The sequence below is a fragment of the Dama dama genome, chromosome 5 (assembly GCF_033118175.1).
Source record: "Dama dama isolate Ldn47 chromosome 5, ASM3311817v1, whole genome shotgun sequence".
In the NCBI taxonomy this organism is placed as follows: Eukaryota; Metazoa; Chordata; class Mammalia; order Artiodactyla; family Cervidae; genus Dama; species Dama dama.
In genome coordinates, this window is record NC_083685.1 from 5018644 (window position 1) to 5040777 (window position 22134).

The 22134-nt window shown below is 48.2% G+C and overlaps 1 protein-coding gene across 2 annotated transcripts in view; it reads right to left on the reverse strand.

Moving 5' to 3' along the window:
* The window catches only part of ZNRF3 (zinc and ring finger 3), a 168265-nt gene that overhangs the window by 56981 nt on the left and 89150 nt on the right, over positions 1-22134 (reverse strand). For both annotated transcript variants that reach the window (XM_061141619.1, XM_061141618.1), the window contains exon 2: positions 3284-3409. In XM_061141619.1, coding sequence (XP_060997602.1) covers positions 3284-3409 — 126 coding nt within the window. The remainder of the gene's footprint in view (positions 1-3283; positions 3410-22134) is intronic.

The following is a 22134-nucleotide window of genomic DNA, read 5'->3' on the forward strand; positions in this document are numbered from 1 at the left end:
AAGCACTCAGTAATAAACCCAGGTGATGAGTTTATGTCTTTCACTCTTAAAATGAAACTTTATTTGAACTCCTGGAGAGGCATTTAACGTTGTTTTAATTTAGGACATTCCTCCGGTATTTCAGCATTTCGCCCCATGGCATTTTCTGTGGGCGGGTAGGTGAAGGGGGTGGGTAGGTGAAGGGGGTGGGTGACAGGGGAGGGAGAGGGGTCTGTGTCTCCCCCTCCCCGTACAGGCCCTTCCAGATGTTGGCGGACCCTCCCTTCTATGGTTTTCAACAAGTCTCAACATCCACAGGAGGAGGCGGGGGCCCACCCACACCCCCATGGGGACTTGGCTGCCGCTTCTTCCTTTTGTGAAAGTCCTTGCTGCCCACCCTCCTTCTTGCCCTCGCCGCTGAGAGCAGAGGGAAGCACCTGAGTACAGAAAACCACGCCGAGTGTCCGCGGCGGGGCGGGCCAGCCGTGAGGACCACCCTGCTCATCCCGCATTACCCTCTTGCCACTGCGCTTGCTTTGGGGCTCGGGAAGAAAGAAAGGGCAGCTGGCAAAGTAAATAAACCTGAAGCTGGAAGAAAAAAAAAAGACACTGAAGAAGAGGGTGAGAGGGCAGAAGACAGGGAGGGAGGGAGAGAGGTGAGGACGGAGAGAGGGAGAGAGGCCTGACTCCGGGTAATCAACCCAGGTTTTAGGCAAATGCGAAACTGCCCTGCTGTGTCTGGCCCTGGTGGTTTTGCTCATGATTTTATGCGGGTGTTAAGCCAAATTTCAGTCACTAACCACGTGTGAATACTGCCTGGCCACCACACAGCCCCTCCAAACAGAACCAAGGCAGCGGGGACAAGGGGTGGGGGGTGGTGCTTGCTTGTAAGTTGCTTGCAAGTAGGCAGAATCTCGTGCTGAGGTTCTACATTCAATAACTACTTGGTGAAGGAATAAACATGACAGATACTTAACGGTGCAGTATACGTCAAAGGTTTTTATTCCCTTTGGCTTCACGGGCCGGCAGGCCAAGCCATACACGACTCAAGTCACACCCACTCCGTGGCTGTTCCAGGCAGAGGAGCAGCAGATGGGTTCTCGGACTGACTTCAACACCACTCGGGCCACAGGGGACCATGGCGGGTGGGGCCCGAGGGGGCCCTGTTCCAGCCCATTTACAGACGTGACAGACGCGCGGGTGGAGGCCCACCCGACTGGGTCAGAGCAAACCCGGCCGAGCCTCTGAGCCCTGCGGAGCAGCAGCTTCAGTACAGAGGAAAATATTCTATTAGGGGAGTATGACCTACAAGGAGAGCACTGTGCCCAGGCTTTGGCTGTAGCTGGCACTCCTCCTAGGAAAACACTAACGTGCTCTCGAGGGGGTCGCTGCTCTCCGAGCGTCATTAGGCAGCATGGCCACCTATTGAAACGGTGAAGGATGGGGCCTGGGCCGCCTGAAACACATCGAATGGACTCCGTCAACTGTAAACCAAACAGGCAATAGTTTCTGTGGGTTTTTTTGTTTTTCCTTCTTCTTCTATAAAAGGGTGGCTGGGGGGCGGGGCGGGGCGGGGCGGGGGGTGGGTCGGGGAGGGTGTTCCCTGGTGGCTCAGTGGTAAACAATCCCCCTGCCAATGCAGGAGACACAGGTTCGGTCCCTGATCTGGGAAGATCCCACATGTCTCAGAGCAACGAAGCCCACGTGCCACAACGACTGAAGCCCACGCGCCCTAGGGCTCGTGCTCCGAAACGAGCGAAGCCACCGTAAGAAGAAGCCCGTGCAGTGCAACTAGAGAAGAGCCCTCATGGCAATGAAGACTCAGCACAGCCAAAGACAGATACGTAAAGAAGAAGGCAGGGGAACTTGACAAGTGGTTGGAAGCTACGCAGAAGACAGGTGGGATGCAAACATTACAGATCCATGAGGGTCTTCTGGGCCAGAATTCTTCAAGGAGACACTGACTGGGACATTTTCTTTCTTTCTTTTTAGTATTCAGCTATTTATGTGGCTGTGCCGGGCCTTTAGTTGCGGCATGCGGGATCTTTAACAGCAGCATGCAAACTCTTTAATTGGGGCATGTGGGGTCTAGTTCCCTGACCAGGATCGAACGCAGGCCCACTGCATTGGGAACGTGGAGTCTTAGCCACTGGACCACCAGGCAAGTCCCCTGGGACATTTTCAAGTGTTGGAAAAGGCTCTCTCTCAAGTGCCCTGTATCAGAACCACTCTGCTCTGGACTGAATCTCCTCAGGAGGTCAGAACCAGGACTGTTTCCCCCTGCCCCCTCCAGTTCTCTCTAGTTCTCTCCCCGTGATACCTAGAACAGCTGCTTCTGAGAAGATAGAAAAACATCCAAGAGATAACACTTATCCTTAGGCTGCACCACCGTTCCTCCAACCAAAGTCCTAGCAGCTTTCTCCAAACCTTTCTCTTACCAAAACGATCCGGTTTAAAACAAGATGTCATCTGTTGTATTTTAAGATCACTGACAGACGGTTTTCCAAAATAAATGGATCTCTATCTTTTAACTCATACCGCAACCAGAGGTAATGCTGACCCTCAAAGAGTTGTTTTTTGTTTTTATAAAGTACTTCTAAGGGGAAGAACGGAACAGTCCATGGCGGCAGACACTTCTGGAGCACTCTCTCTGCTACACGCTTGTCTCCCGTCTCACCTCCTGACCATCCTGTGAGGTAAGTTCTAAGACAGGACCATAATTGCTGTCTGCCATTCTGAAACCAAAAAAGCTCCACAACCCCCAGGTTTTTCCATAACTCAGTTGGCAGCAAAACATCAGGGCCCTGAACTAACACTGGGCTATTTAGATTCCAGTTGTGCCACTAAATGTGAATATCCGTGCAGGCAGCTACACACTTCGCATGTGCTTGGTTACTGAGGGCCGCCCCACGTCTCCTCAATACAAAACATGTGCACCTGAGCGCCTTTCTAAACCCCCCAAAATCTCAGAATTCTGAAATATCTGGCCCCCGCGGTGTAAGACAAGCATTGTGAATCTCTATGATCAACCCGGTTTTCCGATAAGAAACTGGGAATCCCTGAGGGCGAGAGACCTGCCCGAGGCCACACGGTGGACAAGGGTGGAGGCCACTCTGAGGCTGCAGCTGCTACCAGTGTCCAAGCCACTGGCCACCCCGGGCGTGGGGGGGCTGCCCCAACACACGACTTCCGCCAGGAAAGAGCGCTGTGCCAACAGGGGCTCTGCTCCGTACCCCGCTATTTGAGGGCGTGGAGGACACCGGGGTCAGAACCGGGGCAGGTGGGAGGACGGCCTGGGGCTTACCTTGCCGAGGACAGTGAGGCATGGTTTCGGGTCCAGCTCCGGCTGTTCCAGTTTCACCACTCCTACCCAGCCGTATTCATACAGGTCCTCTTCGTCATTGTTATTACACAGGCCCAGTGGGTGCATCTGGGAAACAAGCGGGGAGAAAGCTTCAGTGGGCAGGCTGCAGATCTGCGGGGCTCCCGCAGTGCCTGTCTCAGACAGCACAGTCAAAAGCACCCTCGAAACTGCAAAGCATATGGGGGTGGGGAATGTGTTTTTCAACCCTCGGGGGATTCTATTTCAGCACAATGAGCCGAACCCCTGGGGAGAACACAGCAGGACCTCTACAAATAGACTATAGGACGCTGCCTCCCTGCTCTGTAAGGAGCGGTCACCCAAGGCGGACACCACCTGATGGGAAGCAGGAAAAGACAAATAGCTTAACTCCCACGTAAGGGCCGGTCTAAATCACTGTGAAATACCGTGACGGTCAGTGGCAGCATCCCAGATTATTTGGCTTCCAGACCTGAACAACACATCTACTTCAGCTGATGCAAGAGGACCTAGAAAAGTGAGGAATTCGTGGAGAGACCAGCAGACGTGGGGCAGCATCGGCGGTAAAATTAACAAGGTGTGTAAAGGCCACTCCTGGTTACTGGGAGATGGGTGACAGTCTTTTGAGGTTTTTTTCCCCCCAAAATTTGGCAAAGCACAAAATCAGAGATAGGTAGAAGAGCTGGTCAAATTTTTACCAGGAAAAGTGACGTCGGTGGAAGCCTGAACACAGAATGATGCTGCCATTTGCGCTCACAGTTCTTAGTGTTGAGTCCGGTCTCAGACGTAAAAATCCCTGATAACCATCCGAGAAGAGGAGGTCCTCGAGGATAAACATAACCTACCACGACGTTAAGGGGTCTATCACAGTGCTAAGCTCTTTAAATAACCGGAAGAAATATGTCTTTAGGTTCATGGCGTGTTAGAGACACAAGAGACCGAAGAACCCACCAAGTTAGCCAGGAGAGATCAATGCCCTAATCTACAGAGCCTGGGACTATGTTATCTTAAAAGACACAAGAGACTTAGAGATGTGATGAACTCTGATGTCCTGGATTACCTGGGTAAGCCCAATGTAATCACAAGTGTCCTTACAAGGAAAAGGGGAAATCGTGCAAGTAGGGGAGAAATGACCGGGGAAGCAGAGGTTGGAGCGATTTGCTTTGAAGATGGGAGGTGGGAGCCAGGAGCCAAGGAAAGCAGGTGGTTAGCTTCCAGAAGCTAGAAAAGACAAGGAAAAGGGTTCTCTCGCAAGCCTCCAGAGCAAATGTAGTCCTGCCAACCCATTTTTTTTCACTTCTGACCTCCAGAAATATGCGAGGGTCAGTCTGTGTTGCTTTAACCCATCCGGTTTGATGTAACTTGTTACAGCAGCAAATAGGAAACTTAAAACATTCTCCTTATCCCCCACTCATTTTATGGATAAAAATGCTTTGGCATCAGATGATAGTAATGGATATGTGAACATTGTGAATGGACTAAATGCCTCTGAACTGTATACTTTCTTTAAAAAAAGAGGGCTCATAGATTGTGCTTTATTCAGATTTTGAAACTTACATAGCAGTTTAAAGAGATGAGGCTGAGCTACAGACACATCAAATCACAGTGACATACAAAAGGAAATTGAAAACTACATACAGTTTGACACACACAGAATTTTAGATGTCTTTCTTACTGATATATTTATGAATATAAATTCTCAAAAACAAAATTTAGAAAGGATACATGCCAAATTCCTATCTAATTTTCTTCTCGGGGAAGGAATTTTGGTATTTATGGACATTCAGAGGGACTTTGAATTGTATACTTTAAAATGGCTTAAATGGTAAACTTGCTATCAGTTTTACTGAAATAAAAAAGCTTTTGGGGGGACTTCCCTGGTGGTACAGTGGCTAAGACTCTGAGCTCCCAATGCGGGTGCCCAAGGTTCAATCCCTGGTCAGGGAACTAGATCCTGCATGCCACAGCTAAGACTTGGTGCAGCCAAATTATTAAATAAATGTTAAAAGATTTTTTTCTTTAATGTCCCAAGAATTTACTCAGAAACTACTGTCCTCAGTCAACACGGGGATCCACAGTGTAGGACGACATGATTTTCACTCCTCTGGAGCCTAAGCCAGCCCTGTGACCCTTCAGGAGACCCTGTCCTCAGAGTCCTAGCCCCGCCCGATGACCGGCAGTTCTGCACAAGCAAGGAAGGCAGAGCAACAGGGCCTGCGAATTCAGGATCGACATCTGGAAATTAAAGCTCTGCAGGGGCCTGAGGTTTAAAAACGGGTTTAACCTTTGCTGAAACCAGCATTCCCTACCCTTTGGCGGTCAGCCCGTGCTGTGCTTACGATGCTCACACTTTCTCAAGGGGCGCATCCTGAGAGATGCTGGGTCGGGGACGGCACAGGTACACGTGTGAAGAAGAAACCAACTTGAAGCAGATGTGACTCAAGCATGACGCTGACGCGCCTGATGCCAACAGCAAGGGCTTTGAGGGGGAGGAGATGGAGGGACAGAGGGAGGAAGAGGGGGCCTGGGAGGGCAGTACCGGGAAAGCAGAGCAGCAGGAGCGGGAGGAAAAACCGAGGCCCTTCAGGGGGAGGGCAGCGAGGGGATGCCCTGAGCTCGCAGAAATCCCCACTGCACACGCCTCACACACACTGAGGTCCCCCTGGAGCCCTGGCCTGCACCCACCGGCGGGCCCTCCCCTTCTTGGCGGCCATGCCCTCCCACTCTCCCCTCCGACCCCAGACTCCCTTTCAGACCATCGCTGGGGTGACCGCGAGCAGCTCAAAGTGTCAGCCCTGTCAAGGGTGTTGACTTCTGAACAGGGATCAAAGACTTAAAAACCAAAAGGAATTTCTGTAAAGTGCCGGCGGGTGTCAAGGGTTGGTGTGGGTGGTTTGTTTTCCCTAGGAAGGGTGCAAGGGCCCCCAAGATCGCATCTCAGCGATCCAAAACCGACCTTGCTGTCTCCACTGACTTCCAGGCTCCTCTCCAGAGTTCCCTCTCTGCCGAGTTCCTTAGAGTTCCTTACTCTAGTTCGAATCTCCAGAGGCCTGAACTACCCGGCCTGAGAACGCAACCTCAGCCACGTCTCAGGTGTAACTGGTCTCTTCCATCCACCTGCCAGATACTGTCCAATGGGATCTTTCTCAGCTCAGCCCTGATGACGACATCAGCTTCTAGAAGTGTCTGCCGCCCTAGGTCTCCAAACATTCACACCCTGGGGTCCTCTTTTTCCAAGGGCTCCATGCTGTGGGCTCTGTAACATCTTATGGGAAAACCCAAACCAACTTTCTGCCCAACCCAAAGCTAACAAAAGCACAAAGGAAAAAACCAAATAGACTCAGAAACCTAGAACAGAGCTTGACAAAAACTCACTGGAGACAGAATACTGAAGGAGGGGAAGGACAGTCTGAAATGATGAGAAGATCAGGAGAACTCCTGGGTGGGCCCACAGAAGAACAATGCCAATGATTCACAAGCTACCCGAAAGTGTGAGGATTTAACAGAAGATCTGTCTTGTGTTGTAACTCTGGTCTTGCGCTCTCAGAATAACTTTGTGATGTCAACATTTTTGCTTAAGTCAACTGAAGGCAAATTCCCAGCTGGTCCTCTATAGTGAGGCTTGACATTAAGAAGCTGTGTCTAGAGACGTCCCAGGTGGTCCAGTGGCTAAGACTCTGCACTCCCAATGGAGGGGGCCCAGGCTGAATCAGAGAACTGGATCCCACAGGCCACAACAAAGATCAAAGATCCTGAGTGCCACAACTAAGACCCGGTACAGACAAATAATAGAATTTTTTTTTTTTTTAAAAGAAGAAATTGTGCCTCTTGCTGTTTTCCTCCTGATTCTGTTCCGAGGGGTGTTTGGGGGGTAGAGAGGATGTGAGCTTTGGAATCATGTAACCATGTTTTGAAACCTGCCTCTTACAAGGCACATCTCCTTGGGCAGATGACTCAATTTCTGTAAACCTCTATTGTCTCAACTATAAAATGGGAACAGCAGCATCTGCCTCAACAGGGTGCTATGAGGAGTCAATGAGATAGAACACAGCATCATAGTTTCACAGCAGATGCTCCATCAGTGGGAAAGTCCTCTCCTTCTTCACTTTCTCTAGACATGTCACGCTTGCTTACAAGTCACACTTCTGCCTAGAATCATCTGTCCTTCAAGACCAGTTTCAAGGTCAGCCCTTCCATGGAGCTTTCTTAAATGCACCAATACAGCTAGCGGCTTCCACCCCTGTGTTCCCAAACGCTTTACATGGTGCTTGCCACAGTTTCTTCACCCTCTCCTCGGGGATGGGCAGCTGCTTCTAGAAGTCTTCTCAGAGGTCCCCTTTCACCCCACCCACAGCCTTGCACCCAAAAGGTGCTCAATAAATGACCACTGCTACCACGCCTCAGCTCTGTTTGGAAGTCATTTGGGCCTCTGTTTGCCTAGGTGAGGGACCAGGACAAAACAGGTCAGAATTTTAGCAAACGACTGCATGAACTTTAGTAGAGGCGGCTCTTACAGCCATTGATCCCCAAGTCACCAAACACACTCCCAGGACTTTACTGGCGACCTCAGGATTTCCTGGCAACGGCACAGGAGCAAAGGCTGCTCCTTCTTGGTCACCATGGCCGGGCTAGCAGGGGCGGACAGCACTCTCGAAGTGCAGGGAACACAACGCCGCCTCCCTTCCCTGGCCCAGGCCCACAACAGGGCTTTATCAGGGTGGTGGAGGGGGAAGAGGAATAGAGGATTTCTTGCCTTAAAAAAAAAAAAAAAGAAAGCAAAACTTCAAATTCTCCCGCCTCGGTCTGACTGCAGAAGTTGCTGTCACCTCCGATAAGACGAAGGAGTAAAGCAAGGAAGAGGCAGGCATTGGATTGAGGGCACAGGGAACCCAAGAGAGAAGAAAAATAGAGGGAAATCCCAGAACGACAGCTACGCCACCGGCTGACCAGGCGAGCAGCCCAGATGGGGCCAGAAGGATGAGCACTGCAGACAGCAGCAGCCTGGGTCATCACCCAGGGGGTCTGGCAGTACTGGGCACAGTGTTATAGTTCTGAACAGAAATGTGATAATTATACAGCAAACTAAAGCAATGGACGCAGAGAGGACAATTATTAACTCCGGAACAAAACCAAAACGTCAACGCCAGAACTGTAAACCACAGCAGGGCACGGCACGCAGGACCTGCTTGGGAACAGTGACGGCCATAAAATGTAAGTCCCGATCTAGACACTGTCACGTGACTACACTGAGAAAATGCAGAGATGGGAAACGTGTGAGTGGGGTGGGGAGGCGGGAAGGTTGGGGCCGTGGGAGGGGTGAGGCGGGTAAGAGGACAAAATCTCCATCTTCCACAGGAGGAAGTCAAAAAACGTATATATGGGCTAAAATATGAGGCAGTATAAGACACGCTATTTAGAAATTATTGACAGGAACTTAGAAATATTCCTAGAGGTGAACAGTAGAAGAAACCACTAAATACCTGAAAATAGTTCCCTCTGAGAAGAGCGATCGGGAATGGCAACGGGTGCCCCGGAGGAAGCCTCTTTTTTTTTTTTTATTAAAAGCCAGGAAGTACCCTTTGCCTGTTATAAACGTATACGTGCTTCAGTTTGGTTAAGATCTTTGCAGGCACTGCTGGATAGAAGTCCCTTCCTCCAGGTGTTCCAGCAGATTCTCTGAGTCCTGCAGGTGAGTGTTCCATCAGGCCAAAGAGAGACCCAGCAGGCAGCCTGCGCAGGGCCATGGCCTTGGAGGAGCGCTGTCTGGGCGTCTGGCTCTTGGGAGCTCCCAGGCCCAGGGTTGGCGATGGCGGGAACGCGGCATGGGGAGGATGGTGCAGAGAGGACCCGCAGCCCACGCCGCCCCCACAGCCCAAAATAACTTCCGGGTGGCACCAGGGAGTTGGTGTTGGCCGAGGACTTGGGTGTTGCAGCGGTGGCAGGCACAACAAGCCAGTTGGTTGTTCTAAGGGGCCCCATTTTCTCCCAGACACAGACAGATCCCATAGCCTCCAGGAGGGGTGCTGAACGACTGACCTGCACTTCCCCACAAGGAGCCGCTCGGGGCCAAATGGCTAACAATGAGCAGGACAGAGTCCCAGCCAGCGTCGGGGCCGGGAATCGAGCGTCTGGCTTCATGCTGAAATATGAAGATGGACCTTCTTCAAATTTCTCGAAGCCTGCTGGGGTTGGCTATCAGGGTTTCACTGTTTTCTTAATGGGCAAAGACTAGAGGGAACTTCAAAGCCGAAAGGCTATGTCAGACAAGGTTAAATAACTGGAGAAAACAGAACCACACTCCCTTGGGGACGGGACATCAAGCCAGGCTTTGAAACCAAGACCCGCTCTTTAAGAAGCTCTCAGTACAAAATCCTTGAGATATACCAGGGCACTTTCCACACGTCTGAAAGGGCAAAACTGAAACCAGGGCTGGTGGAGCTCTTATCCAAGGTTACAATATCTCCACAGTCTGCTGCAAGTTTAAAATAACTTCAAAAGGGCCGCCTGCTTCTAAGTGGGTTACTGTTACACTAGAGCCAAACACGGAACGAATAGGAGGAGAGACATTTCGGTCTGTAATATTATCTCATCAAAAAATTCCTGGGGATTTAAAAGGGAAACTTCCTTCCTTTTGTCCTTTCGCCGCCCGTTGACTAGGGTAGGGTGTCAGTGTGGTACAGGGTTTCACAGCCCTGGACCTTTTCTTAAAAGGTGTGGTGGCTTCAGTCAAGACTTATAATTTATGTGAAAGAGTGGAAAAGGACAGCTCCACCCGCTTCTCTCTTGAATCATAAGGATTATTTTTTTCTCTTCTATGTACAAAGGAACGGCTCTCTGTTGCTCTTTGAACAAACATCCTGAACCTCCTTCTGGAGCTAGAATCCAGAGGTCCCCGAACACAGTTTTTCTCCCCCGGTTGTCATAGCAATGGGAACAGAAAGTACCACAGACACAGAAAAGGAGCTGGCTGTTGCTGCTATTTGCTGGAAACTTCGAAATAGGAATTGCCTGAGGATCAAAACTGGTGTTTCTTTTGCTGAGGACTCTGGTTTTCTGAACAGGGTCATCTGCATGGGCATCACTTTTCAGAGAAAAACCAAGAACCGCCTCTATCCTGTTTGGTTCTTCTTGTTCTTGGTACCAAAAGAACCCCTGAGAAGCTGCCTGTTGGAAGCTGTGCAAAGCAGCGAGTATTTCAAACCCTCCTTTTCACCTGAATATCCCCAGGCACTGAATTTGGTCAGATAATTCTGTTGAAACTTAGATATAGCCCAGTGTATATCCCAGGTCTGAGTTTATAGACCTTCACTTAGAACTTCCAATTCTGACTCCAGGTAGGTAAGGATATGTTTCCTAAGTTAAATTTTATTTTTTTTTAAAAGAAAAATTATCCAATAGCCTATAGAAAACCATCTGAAAATGTTCTGTTCTAAAAATGACTCAAAGTGACTCATACCACCACCTGATGACAAGGACTGAGCTCCACACAGAAATTCACGGACACAGTTTTAGTTTAAATCGCAAGGCGATATAATAAAGGACATGTGATTGCTCCTACTATAAAAAAGGTAAGGATTTGCCTGTACACACCAAAGAGCTACTAAATCAAGAAGAAATAAGTTGGAGGGGAAAGCGTAAAGTGGGCTTCTCATTCTTCCAGTTTTATAAACAATACTATAGAAACCACAAAATCAGTAAAACTGCTTGGTGCCAGTCTTAAACTGGAAAAATGGAACAAGTGGAAAAGGAATTCCAAAAACACATTTAAGTTGTTATAAGATCTTAATATGACGTACACCAGGGCAACATAAGGATGCAGAAGGGACTCACTCAATAAATTCTGTTGGAACAGGTGTATAGCAATGCAGAGAAAAACTCAGTTTGGCTGTCCGTAAGCTATTCTGAGAATCGATGAGGCAACCTGAGTTAAGGGAAGCCCTTTAGGGAAGCTCAAGAATGACAAAAGGAGGCAGAAAGAACAAGATATTCTTAAAATGTCTCCATGTTATCAGTAGCAGAAAGGAATGAAATGATGGTTATAGGATAGACATCAAGGTTATATAGGTTATAATAAGAAAACTGAAAGACCATCAGCCTTATTGTGGATTAATGCACAGTAAAATCACCAATGTAAACCAATGCTAACCACAGGGGAGGGCTGCTGGGTATATGTGGATTTGGGTGGAATCTGGTCTAGCAACATGCAACAAACCCGCAATCCTATGACTTCCTTTCCCCCATAATTCCATTTTTAGAGAAGATAATGAGGAATTAATCTAAAACAAATAAGTCAAAAACAAACTAAATAAATAAAAGAAGAAGCACAATCCTAAAGGAAATCAACCCTGAATATTCATTGGAAGGACTGATGCTGAAGCTGAAGCTCCAATAGTTTGGTCACCTGATGCAAACAGGCAACTCATTGGAAAAGACCCTGATGCTGGGAAAGATTGAGGGCAAGAGAAGAGGGCAGCAGAGGATGAGATGGTTGGATAGCATCACTGACTCAGTAGCCATGATTTGAGCAAACTCTGGGAGATAGTGAAGGATATGCTGCAGTTTATGGGGTCACAAAGGGTCAGACATGACTTAGTGACTGAACAGTAACAACTTTACATGATAAAATCTTCAAGGAGTCCCCCTCCAAAATACGAAAATGTAGAAAGAAAAAAGATTTCCCAAGAGTATATAATTAAACAAAACAATGTGCCTAATTTATGGGATATTGTACAACCCTAAGAAGATAATGATGAAGATAACAGGGTATAAAAAATACCATGTATGAAATTGTAAGAAAAGTGTATGTATAAGGCAACACCTATTCAAAAATATCATCTGCAGATGGGCAAAGAATGTAAGGAGACAAAGACTTTTAAAAGCTGATGGGTTTAGAGTGTAAGGGTAGCTGGAGACTTCCCTTTTGTGGATTTTAGCATTCATCCAAACCAGCGTTTGCTGAGCGCTGACCTGGTGCTGGACACTGCACAAGAGAAGGTAATTAAGACCTACTGTTGGGACTTCCCTGGTGATCCAGTGGTTAAGACTTCGCTTTCCAATGCAGGGAGTGTGGGTTTGATCCCTGGTCCAGGAGCTAAGACCCCACATGCAGCCTGGCACTGGGAGCAAGTGCTGGTCAAACAGCAAAGGCTGTGTGCAAGGGCTCAGCAAAGAAAACACAGGAGGAAATTATCATACACCAGTACACAGCGAGGAATCAACCATGAACACTATCCTAGCCAATGAGGACAGCAGCTTAGCTCCAGTCATTCTGACGCGCCGAACTTGCTCGAGAGGCCACCTAATCACAGAAATACTTTACCAAGTTACACGGTGATTTGGCTTCCTTCCTCTGAAACACACAAGACAGATGGACAAAAACACTTGAGACAAAAATAAAGCTAAAAATTCTTTCACCTAGAAAATACACCATGTGCATGCTAAGTCGATCAGCTGTGTCTGACTCTTTGCTACCCCACGGACTGGAGCCCACCAGGCTCCTCTGTCCTCGGGATTCTCCAGGCAAGAATACTGGAGTGGGCTGCCCTGCCCTCCTCCAGGGAAACTTCTTGATTCAGGGATCAGAGCCCCATCTCTTATGTCTCCTGTTATCTCTTCTATCTCTTATCTCATCAACAGGCAGGTTCTTTCCCACTATCACCACCTAGAAAGCCCCAGAAAATACACTTCTTCACCCCAAATATGACAATAAGGGGCAAGTCAGGGGTTCTTTATAAAATAAAGACAACTCCTGAGATTTGAGGAGTTTCTTACAAGGAATACCCAGGGAGAGAATACAGGCTTGCTGTAACTTTGAGTCGTTTTCTGAATGCAAAGAAAGTCAGGCCTGGGGGAGGTAGATTCATTACATTACCTCCCAATCATGACTCTAATTCATTTTTATTCAGAACGTCTCCTTAATTAGTAAAACGTAGGAAGTAAGATGGGAGGAATGAGCCAACAGTTGCTAAGTGACCGTTGTGGATGCGGAGGGACTCAGCACCGTGTTGGGAGCGGGCACTCTGGTGTCCAGCCTGGGGGCAGAGCCTGTCCTTTCCGCTGACCCCGGGGCGCTGCCCCAACATGTTGGATGTGGCTGTGAGCCGCTGGCCAGGGTGGACACTGCCGGGGCTCCCGGCACTGCCGCTTAACTTCTGGCCACCTGGGAAGAGCCAGGCAACCTCGGAGCTTGCTTCCCGTCTGAGGGCGGTGCTGATCCCGACTACGTGCATATATTCCTGAGGTTAGACCTGGAGTGGGCCCGCGTCCCGGCTGGTGGCCAGTGGGGCAACACACCTGACACCAGAAGCAAAAGCAACCAGAGAAAAAACAGGTCAACTGGACCAGTGGCAAACGGAAAGGACGCCCTCAAGAATGCGCAGAGACAGCCCAGAGGATGGAGGGAAATACATGCGAATCGTGTGTCCGACAATGGGTTACAATGCAGAAAAATCCCTAGAACTCAGCAACGAAAGGACAAATTATCTAACTAAAATATGGGCAAGGGATCTAAATAGCTATTTCTCCAAAAAAAAAAAGAATGCAAATAAGCACATGAAAAGTTGCCCAACAGCATTAGCCATCAAGGAAATGCAAATCAAAACCACAATGAGCTCCCACTTCATACCCTTGGTGCTGTACTGGGCTTAGTCACTCAGTCGTGTCTGACTTTTTGCCACCCCGTGAACTGTGGCCCACCAGGCTCCTCCGTCCATGGGGATTCTCCAGGCAAGAATACCGGAGTGGGTAGCCGTTCCCTTCTTCAGGGGATCTTCCCAACCCAGGGTTCAAACCCAGGTCTCCCGCATTGCAGGTGGATTCTTTACTGTCTGAGCCACTAGGGAAGCCCCCATACCCTCTAGGGCGGCTGTAATCAGAAAGAAAATAACAAGTGTTGTCTACCGGGTGGAAAAATTAGAACCTCCATTCACTGCTTTGGGAACTGTGGAGACAGTACAATAACTTTGCAAATAAACAGAGTTACCATCTGACCTGGCAATTCCACTGCTAGTTATATAACCAGCCGATATGAAAACATATGTCTACACAAACATTTGCACCTGAAAGTTTATGGTAACATTATTTGTTATTCCACCAAAAAGGTGGAAACAATCCAAACGTCTATCGATAGGCGAACGGGTAAACAAAACACGGTACACTCACACAAGGGTATATCATCTGGATACTGATACTTGCTACAACTCGGGTGAACCTTGAAACTATTAGGCTGAGTGAAAGAAACCAGACACAAAAGTCCACATCTTACATTGCTCTGTTCATATGAAAGTCTGGCACAGGGAATTCTATAAATACAGAAAATAGATTTGTGGTTGCGTAAGGCTGGAGGCTTGAGGAATGAGAGGCTGGGGAAGTAGGACCTAAAAGGTACAAGGTTTCTTTTTTGATATGATTCGAATGTTCTAATATGGATTGTGGTGACACTCTACAGCTCTGCAAATATACTGAAAACCACTGAACCCTATACTTTATACAGTGAACTGTATGGTCTTGACAAAGCTGTTATGAGAGAGCTATGCAAATAAAGGAAAAGTTAAAAAAGAAAAAAAATAGGGCAGGATTCTAATTAAGAGCAATGGTTTGGCATGTTGAAGAGAATGCAGTCCTGGAGGTCCGTTTCCTTGGGCGTAAAGTAGGGACAGGGCCTGCGTCTCTTGACTTAGACGGCAGGAGCCAATGTACTAGGTAAATTCGGATGCCGGGGCTGGTGAGGGGTGTGTACTGAGGCCCAGTGTCTGAGAGGGCGGGGTCACTATGAAGACTGACAGCAGCAGGATGTGTGACAGCAGAGTGGGGCGCAAGGGCAACCACCGCCGTTTGCCACGCCCAAGACCACGGACCCAAGCGAGAAACCTGTCACAGGAAAGCAGGACCCCAGGGATGGATCCAGAACGGGGGTGGGAGGTGAGGGTGGGGGGCAAGAGCCTGCAGGGAGGGGAAGGGTGCCTCGGGGCCCTCAAGGACTCACTAGCTCCACCCACAGGCTCCGGGTTCACCCCATCCCGTCCCGCCTCTGTGTGATTGCACTGGTGGGCTTCCAGACTGGAGCCTTCAGAAAGGGACACTGGATGAAAACCGCCTGATTAAAACTGTCCTATGTTAGTCTGTTAATAACAGGGGCGGGGGGATAGGGAGGAGAGGAGACCACAACAACAAAAGCAATAAGTTATACGCTGCGCTTTCCCACCCTGGATGACCTTGGGCGAGTGGCATGAGGGCTCCGTTTGCTGGGATCCTGAGAGCGAGGGGAACGCCTGCCCCCTGTTCGCCCCGTGGGGTTTGGGGAGGATTAATGAGATGATGTCTGAGCTCTGCTCCAGGCCTCCTGCAGACACCACTAGGTCTCAGGCATTATTAGCACAAGCTAGGACAGCCTTCTGCCCTTTTTTCACCTCATTATGACACCTAAGCTTTATTACATCTGCTATTAAAGTTCTCGCTCTAAGAGGGCACCACGAAGGTCACAACCCAGGCTGGGTCTGCACTGCCTGGCCAGCCTTGTTAACACCACTCCTAAAACCCTGCTCCTCAACAACAGGGCACCTTGAACCTTCAGCAGGGCGCCCAGCATTTGATGCCAGAGACGGATGGTTTAAAAGGTCCTCTAGGATCTCCCTGGGGGCTCAGTGGTAAAGAATCCACCTGCCGATGCGGTGGATTGGCAACGGGTTCAATCCCTGGTCTGGGAAGAGGCCACGTGCCAGTGGAGCAGCTAAGCCCCGTGGGCCACGACGACGAAGCCAGCGTACCTAAAGCCCGTGCTCGGCAATGAGAGGAGCCGCCTCGCTGAGAAGCCGAGCACCGTGGCAGAGAGCAGCCCCCGCTCGCTGCAGCCAGAGGAAGCCCGTGTGCAGTAAAGACCCAGCGCAGCCACAAATAAAACAAACAAACAAGTAAAGGCCCCCTGGATTTGGGCGTTTTGAGACCCCTTGCTTCATGTTATCACCCTCACCCCCCAACATTTAGGACCTGAGGGGAGTAACCGCCAGGCTGGGGAGGGGCGTGGGGACAAGCTCCTGGAGTCCTCAAAGACTCTGTTCCTGGGCATCAGACTCACGGACCGGTTTTTGCAGGGTTTAATTTCAAGGCTACCAACCCAGGAGACCAGTATTTCAAAGCAAGGGCAAGGCCATATTGTATGTGTGTGAAACTGACACAAAAGTCTATACATGGGCCTCTGTCTTTGCGGGTCTTTATTCAGCTGGGTGAACTAACTTTATGAGTTTGTTGTGAAGATCAGAGATAACACATGTTAAACTTCCAGGGTGGTGGATTATAATAGCTGCCAACACTTATGATGGGCTTGCTGTGTTCTGGGCACTGGTTTTCCAGTTTTACAGGTGATAATTCACTTGATCCTAACAACCTTGAGTTAGGTATTCTTAGTATTCCCGTTTTCTAGATAAGGAAATCGAGACAGAGGGGTTCAGTGATTTGTTCAAGGTCACACCCAAGTCAGTGGTAGAGCTGAGATTTAAACCCAGGTAGCTTTTACTCCCCTGCCACAGTAGACATAAATTCATATTACCCCATTCATATTACCTTCTTGGTGCTGAAAAGAAAATGAACATGTTTTCTCCAACCCAAGTGCTAAGAATGGTTCCTATCCTGATACCATCTTAGTTATTTGGTTGACCTTGAGTTTAAACAAATAAACAGTGAGAGAAAGGAGAAGGGTCGTCAGGGATGTGGGTCACAAGGGATTCTAGAAGTGAGGCATCATCCACTCTGAGGGGCGACAGAGGAGAAACAAACAGATTCCCAGGGAAGAAGGCTGCATGACCCTCTGCCTCCACAAACCAAAGTTCCAAATCTGGGAATGTCAGCCATAATCATCCAGCTGAACACCAGATCCATTTAAGACAGAAGCAGCCACGGAAATAAAATGCCAAATTCATGATGGTGGCCACATTATCCGATATACTGTTTTACATCTCAATCCCTTTATTTCTTGAGAAAGCATAGGTGGGTGGGGTCGGAGGGAGGTCCGAGAGGAAGGGGATATATGTATACATATATAGCTGATTCACTTCACTGTACGGCACAAACCAACAGTTATACGCCAATTGAAAGGAAAAAAAAGAAAGCATAAACTGGATGACTTTGTTACATAAGAAATCTACCCACCGCACCCCCATCTCAAGCACAGACAACTCACTCCATAAATCAGTAATCTTCCTAGTTTGTCTCCTGTCTACTTTCAGATACTTTTCCCAATGTCCTGACTGGCAAAAACCTAATTCCTCCTCTGCAAAGCTCCTAGGTCCTTGTCTGAATGACGGGGAAAAATGTAAAAATAAATTAAACCTCTGAAATTCAATGGGTACCAAAAAGTACCTTGGCAGGAAGAAAACTACCGATCTATATCAATTTTTCTAACCTGAAGAAAAACGTAACACACAATAGCAAATCATAAGTGTACCAACTAGGTCCAGAAACATGTTAATAAAGAAACAAGTCATTTTTTAAATTGGGAGGTGGCCAAAGAAGGAGGAATGCAGCAGGACTTCAGTCTGTGTGTCAGCATAGGAGGATAACCAGTCCGTCTTCCCCTCACCTTCCCCAGGATGCAGCTGACCCAGAGCCAGAAGCTGGAGGACCACTCCCAGCCCTGGCGAGAAAGACCACCCACCATGATAGAGCCCATTGAGAGAACCTGGCTTGGTTCTAGCACCAGACAACTCCAGATCACCCGGGAAGCCTGCTTATCTGATTCCCCACCCTGAGCAGAGCACAGGCTCTGGGCAGCAGCCTCAACTCGGTCTGCTACAGCCGTCATTGTCATGCAGCCCCTCGGGTCTTTGAGATTCTGCGTCTGTAAAACATGGCAAGAAACACCTCGGCTCATACATCTTCGGACGTGGTGGGTAGCAGGGGGTGGCCTGCAGGTGGTGACTGCAGCCATGAAATTAAAAGATGCTTGCTCCTTGGAAGAAAAGCTATGACAAACCTAGACAGCATATTAAAAAGCAGAGACATTACTTTGCCAACAAAGGTCCATCTAGTCAAAGTTATGGCTTTTTTTCCGGTAGTCATGTATGGATGTGCGAGTTGGACCACAAAGAAGGCTGAGTGCTGAAGAACTGATGCTTTCGAACTGTGGTGTTGGAGAAGATGCTTGAGAGGCCCTGGGACTGCAAGGAGATCCAACCAGCCCATCCTAAAGGAAATCAGTCCTGAATATTCATTGGAAGGACTCATGCTGAAGCTGAAACTCCAATACTTTGGCCACCTGATGTGAGGAGCTGAGTCACTGGAAAAGACCCTGACGCTGGGAAAGATTGAAGGCAGAAGGAGAAGGGGATGACAGAGGACGAGATGGTTGGATGGCATCACCGTCTCAATGGACATGAGTTTGAGTAAGCTCCGGGAGACCATGAAAGACAGGGAAGCCTGGTGTGCTGCAGTTCATAGGGTCGCAAAGAGTTGGACATGACTGAGCGGCTGAACAACAAGAGGGTGGCTCCTCAGACGCAGGTCCCCTTGCTGCTCAACCAGACAAAATCTGTGGCTGCTTAAGAACTTACGCAGTAACCTCCTGCCTTAGCACTTCGGATCAAGGCTTGAGATGGGAGCAGAATGTGTGCAGAAAAGACACCGCCTTAAAACTGCCATTCCTGGGACTAGACTTCCCTGAAGGGACAGTGGTTAAGATTCCAAGCTCCCAATCAGGGGACGTGAGTTCTATCCCTGCTTGGCTTGAAGAACTAAGATCCCATATGCCACACTGTGCAGCCAAATAAATAAAGTAAAATTAAAATGTAGTTTTTAAAACAAAAACCAATCAAACAAACAAAACCTGCCACTCCTTCATAGGTTAGCAGTCTTCGCTCTGTTGGTAGTTTGGGAGATTTCTGCTTTATGCCTACATTGGGCTATTATACTGCAACATGTCCAGGTGTGGACTTGTGGGTTTATTTTAATTCATCTTGTTAAAGCAAAGCACTGGGTGTGTTTCATTCTGAAAACTTGTATCTTGTTTTGCCTCTGGAAAATTCTCAGGCTTTGTCTCTGAATAGCACTTGTCTGCCACTGGCCTGTCTCTCTTCCTCAAGGGCACCTATCAGATCTTGTTGAAGGCTCAGGTCTTCCCCACATGTGACCCAACTACTCTGTTGAAACATTTTTACTCCTCCTCTTCGGCATTCTGCATATCTCCCAATTCACTAATCCTATCTGTATGTTTGTCCAGTATGGGGCTTCATTCATCAAGATTTAAATTTTGATTCTCATTTTTCATTTCTGGCATTTGCACTTTTTTTTTCATACCCACCTATTAATACTTCCTTTCTGCCTGTTGTGTTTCTTGTTTTCTTATAGCTGTAATTTCTTCCGTCTCTGATAATTCTAAACATGCATTTTACAGTCGGTATTGGATTGCTCTATTTTCATGTAACCCAGAACAAATTAATCTCTCAGTGTTGATTTGGTTGGCTATCTTTAGTACTTCAGATGTTCTGGAAATTTGGTTTGCAAGTCCACACGGTCAGAGTTAGTCAGCAGGAGGTGGAGTGGAGTAAGGTGGAGGTGCGGGGTTGGGGGGGTGGTCTCTCCTGCACCACCCCTCCCCCACAGTTTTGTGGCCACTTTTCCCAGGATCTGCCTCATGTAGACAGGTCAGGACCCCTGGCACACAGTAACATAGGCAAACTTCAGTCACGCCTCCAGGTGATGCTGGCCCACGAGTGGGCTGCAGGCCTGTGTCTGCTTCTTCCCGGTGCCCTAGACTTCACCCTGAGCAGTAATTGTCTTGGATGTTTTTAGCTTCCTTCCACAGCCGGAGCAGCCAGCCCAGACCTTGTTTTCAGCAGTGAGTCTGGCTCGTGGGCTACTTTTAGTTCCCTCTTCCCTAGCAGAGCAGGGCTCCCAGCTACACAGCCTACTTCCAGACTCCCAGCGGAGCAGGGCTGTGGCTTCAGCATCAACTCTCGCTTTTTATTTGGTTGTGTGTTTTTCACTGATAATGTCTGTCTTGTTTTTGAGCATAATTGCATCTTTAATTTTCTTCTTATATTTGGTGCTTAGAACTAGGGGTGGGGCGGCGGTGGGGGGGTGGGAAGAGACTCCAAATTAAACATACACACTGAGTAGAAGGTGAATATTTAAACAAAGACCTAAAGGAAGTAAGGGAGAGAGTCATGCCTGAAGGAAGAAAATTATCCCAGAAAAAAGGGAACAACCGCAAGTTCAAGAAGCCCGAGGCTGGTCTGCAGTGTCTGAAGAACAGAGTGAGCCAGGGGGATGGAACAGAAAGGCTGGGCTTTACAGGCCCTCCTAAGTAGGTAGGAAATTCTCAGCACAGCAGCGACAGGGCTGGGCTTGGGTTTTAACAGGATTGCTCTGGCTGCTACGTTTGGGGAAAGATGGGAGGGGAGGGTGGCAGGAAGTGGGAGCGTAGAAGAAGGGACACCAGCTAGGAGGCTCCTCTGAGAACCCAGAGGAGAAATGACGGTGGGTGAGAAGAGGGCAGACGTGGTGAGAGCGGTTGGATTCCGAATGTAATTTGAAGGTAGAGCAGCAGAAATTGTCGATGGATTGGACGTGGGTGGGGGAGAGAGACAGTAGTCAAGAAGGGCTCCAAGGATAGAAATGCTATTGCCTGAGATGAAAAAGAATGACAGAACAGGTTTGTTTTGGAAGGAGTTCAGTTCTGAACACTAAAATGAAAGCTGGGCCTTGTCTTACTACAAAGATACAAAAATGACTGTAAGACTCAAAAGGAGACTGAGGGGGAAAAAAAAAAAAGAAGACGACTGAGGACTATTATCCAGAATATATAAAGAACTCTTAAAACTCCATAATAGAAACACAAACAATCCAATTAAAAATGGGGAGAGGATTTGAATAAAGACTCCACAAAGGAAGAGACAAGGGTGGCAAATAAGCACATGAAAAGATGCTCAGCATCATTAGCCATTAGAGAAATGCAACATCAACACAAGATACACAGCTACACACCCAGCAGAAGGGCTGAAATGAAAAGACTGATCATACGAAGGGACGGTGACGATGTGGAGCAATGGGAACGTTCATGCACGGCTTTCCGGAAGGCAAAGCGGCACCGTCACTCTGGAAAAGCAGCTTGGCAGCTTCTTATAAAATAAGACACAGACCTACCAGGTGACCCAGCCATTCTACTCCTGGGCGTTTACCCAAGAGAAATGAAAACATTTGTCCACACAAATCTTGTACTCAAACAGTCACTGCAGCTTTGCTTGCAAAAGCCAGAAAGTGGAAACAACCCAGGGTCCATCAACAAAGTAAATGAATAAATAAGATCTGGTGTATCCATACAATGGAATATTACCCAGCCACAAAGAGCTACAGAAGATGGATGCGGACCACAACACAGACGAACCTCAAAATCAACACACCGAATAAAGTAACCCAGCCTTCCTCCCCTCCCCCCAGAAAGGGTACATAATGCATGTTTCCATTAATGCAAAATTCTAGAAAACAGAAGCTTATCTGTAGTGACAGAAAACAGACCAGTGATTCTTTGGGGCTGGGCCAGAGGAAGGGATGGGCTGCCAAGGGACAAGAAATTTTCAGGGGTAATGAAAACATTGGTTGTGGTGTTGGTTTCACAATGTCTACATCTATTAAAACTTCCTACATTTTACCTTTAAATGGTTACTTTATGGTATATAAATACTTTAATTAAAAGTTTGTTTGTTTGTTTTTAAGGAAATTGCTGAATTCAGCGCAAAAACCCCAAAGACAACAATCTACAAAGAGTCAGCAACTCCACCATGGACCTCTCCACCCCAACCAAACGTCACAAGCATCTCAGTTCTGTA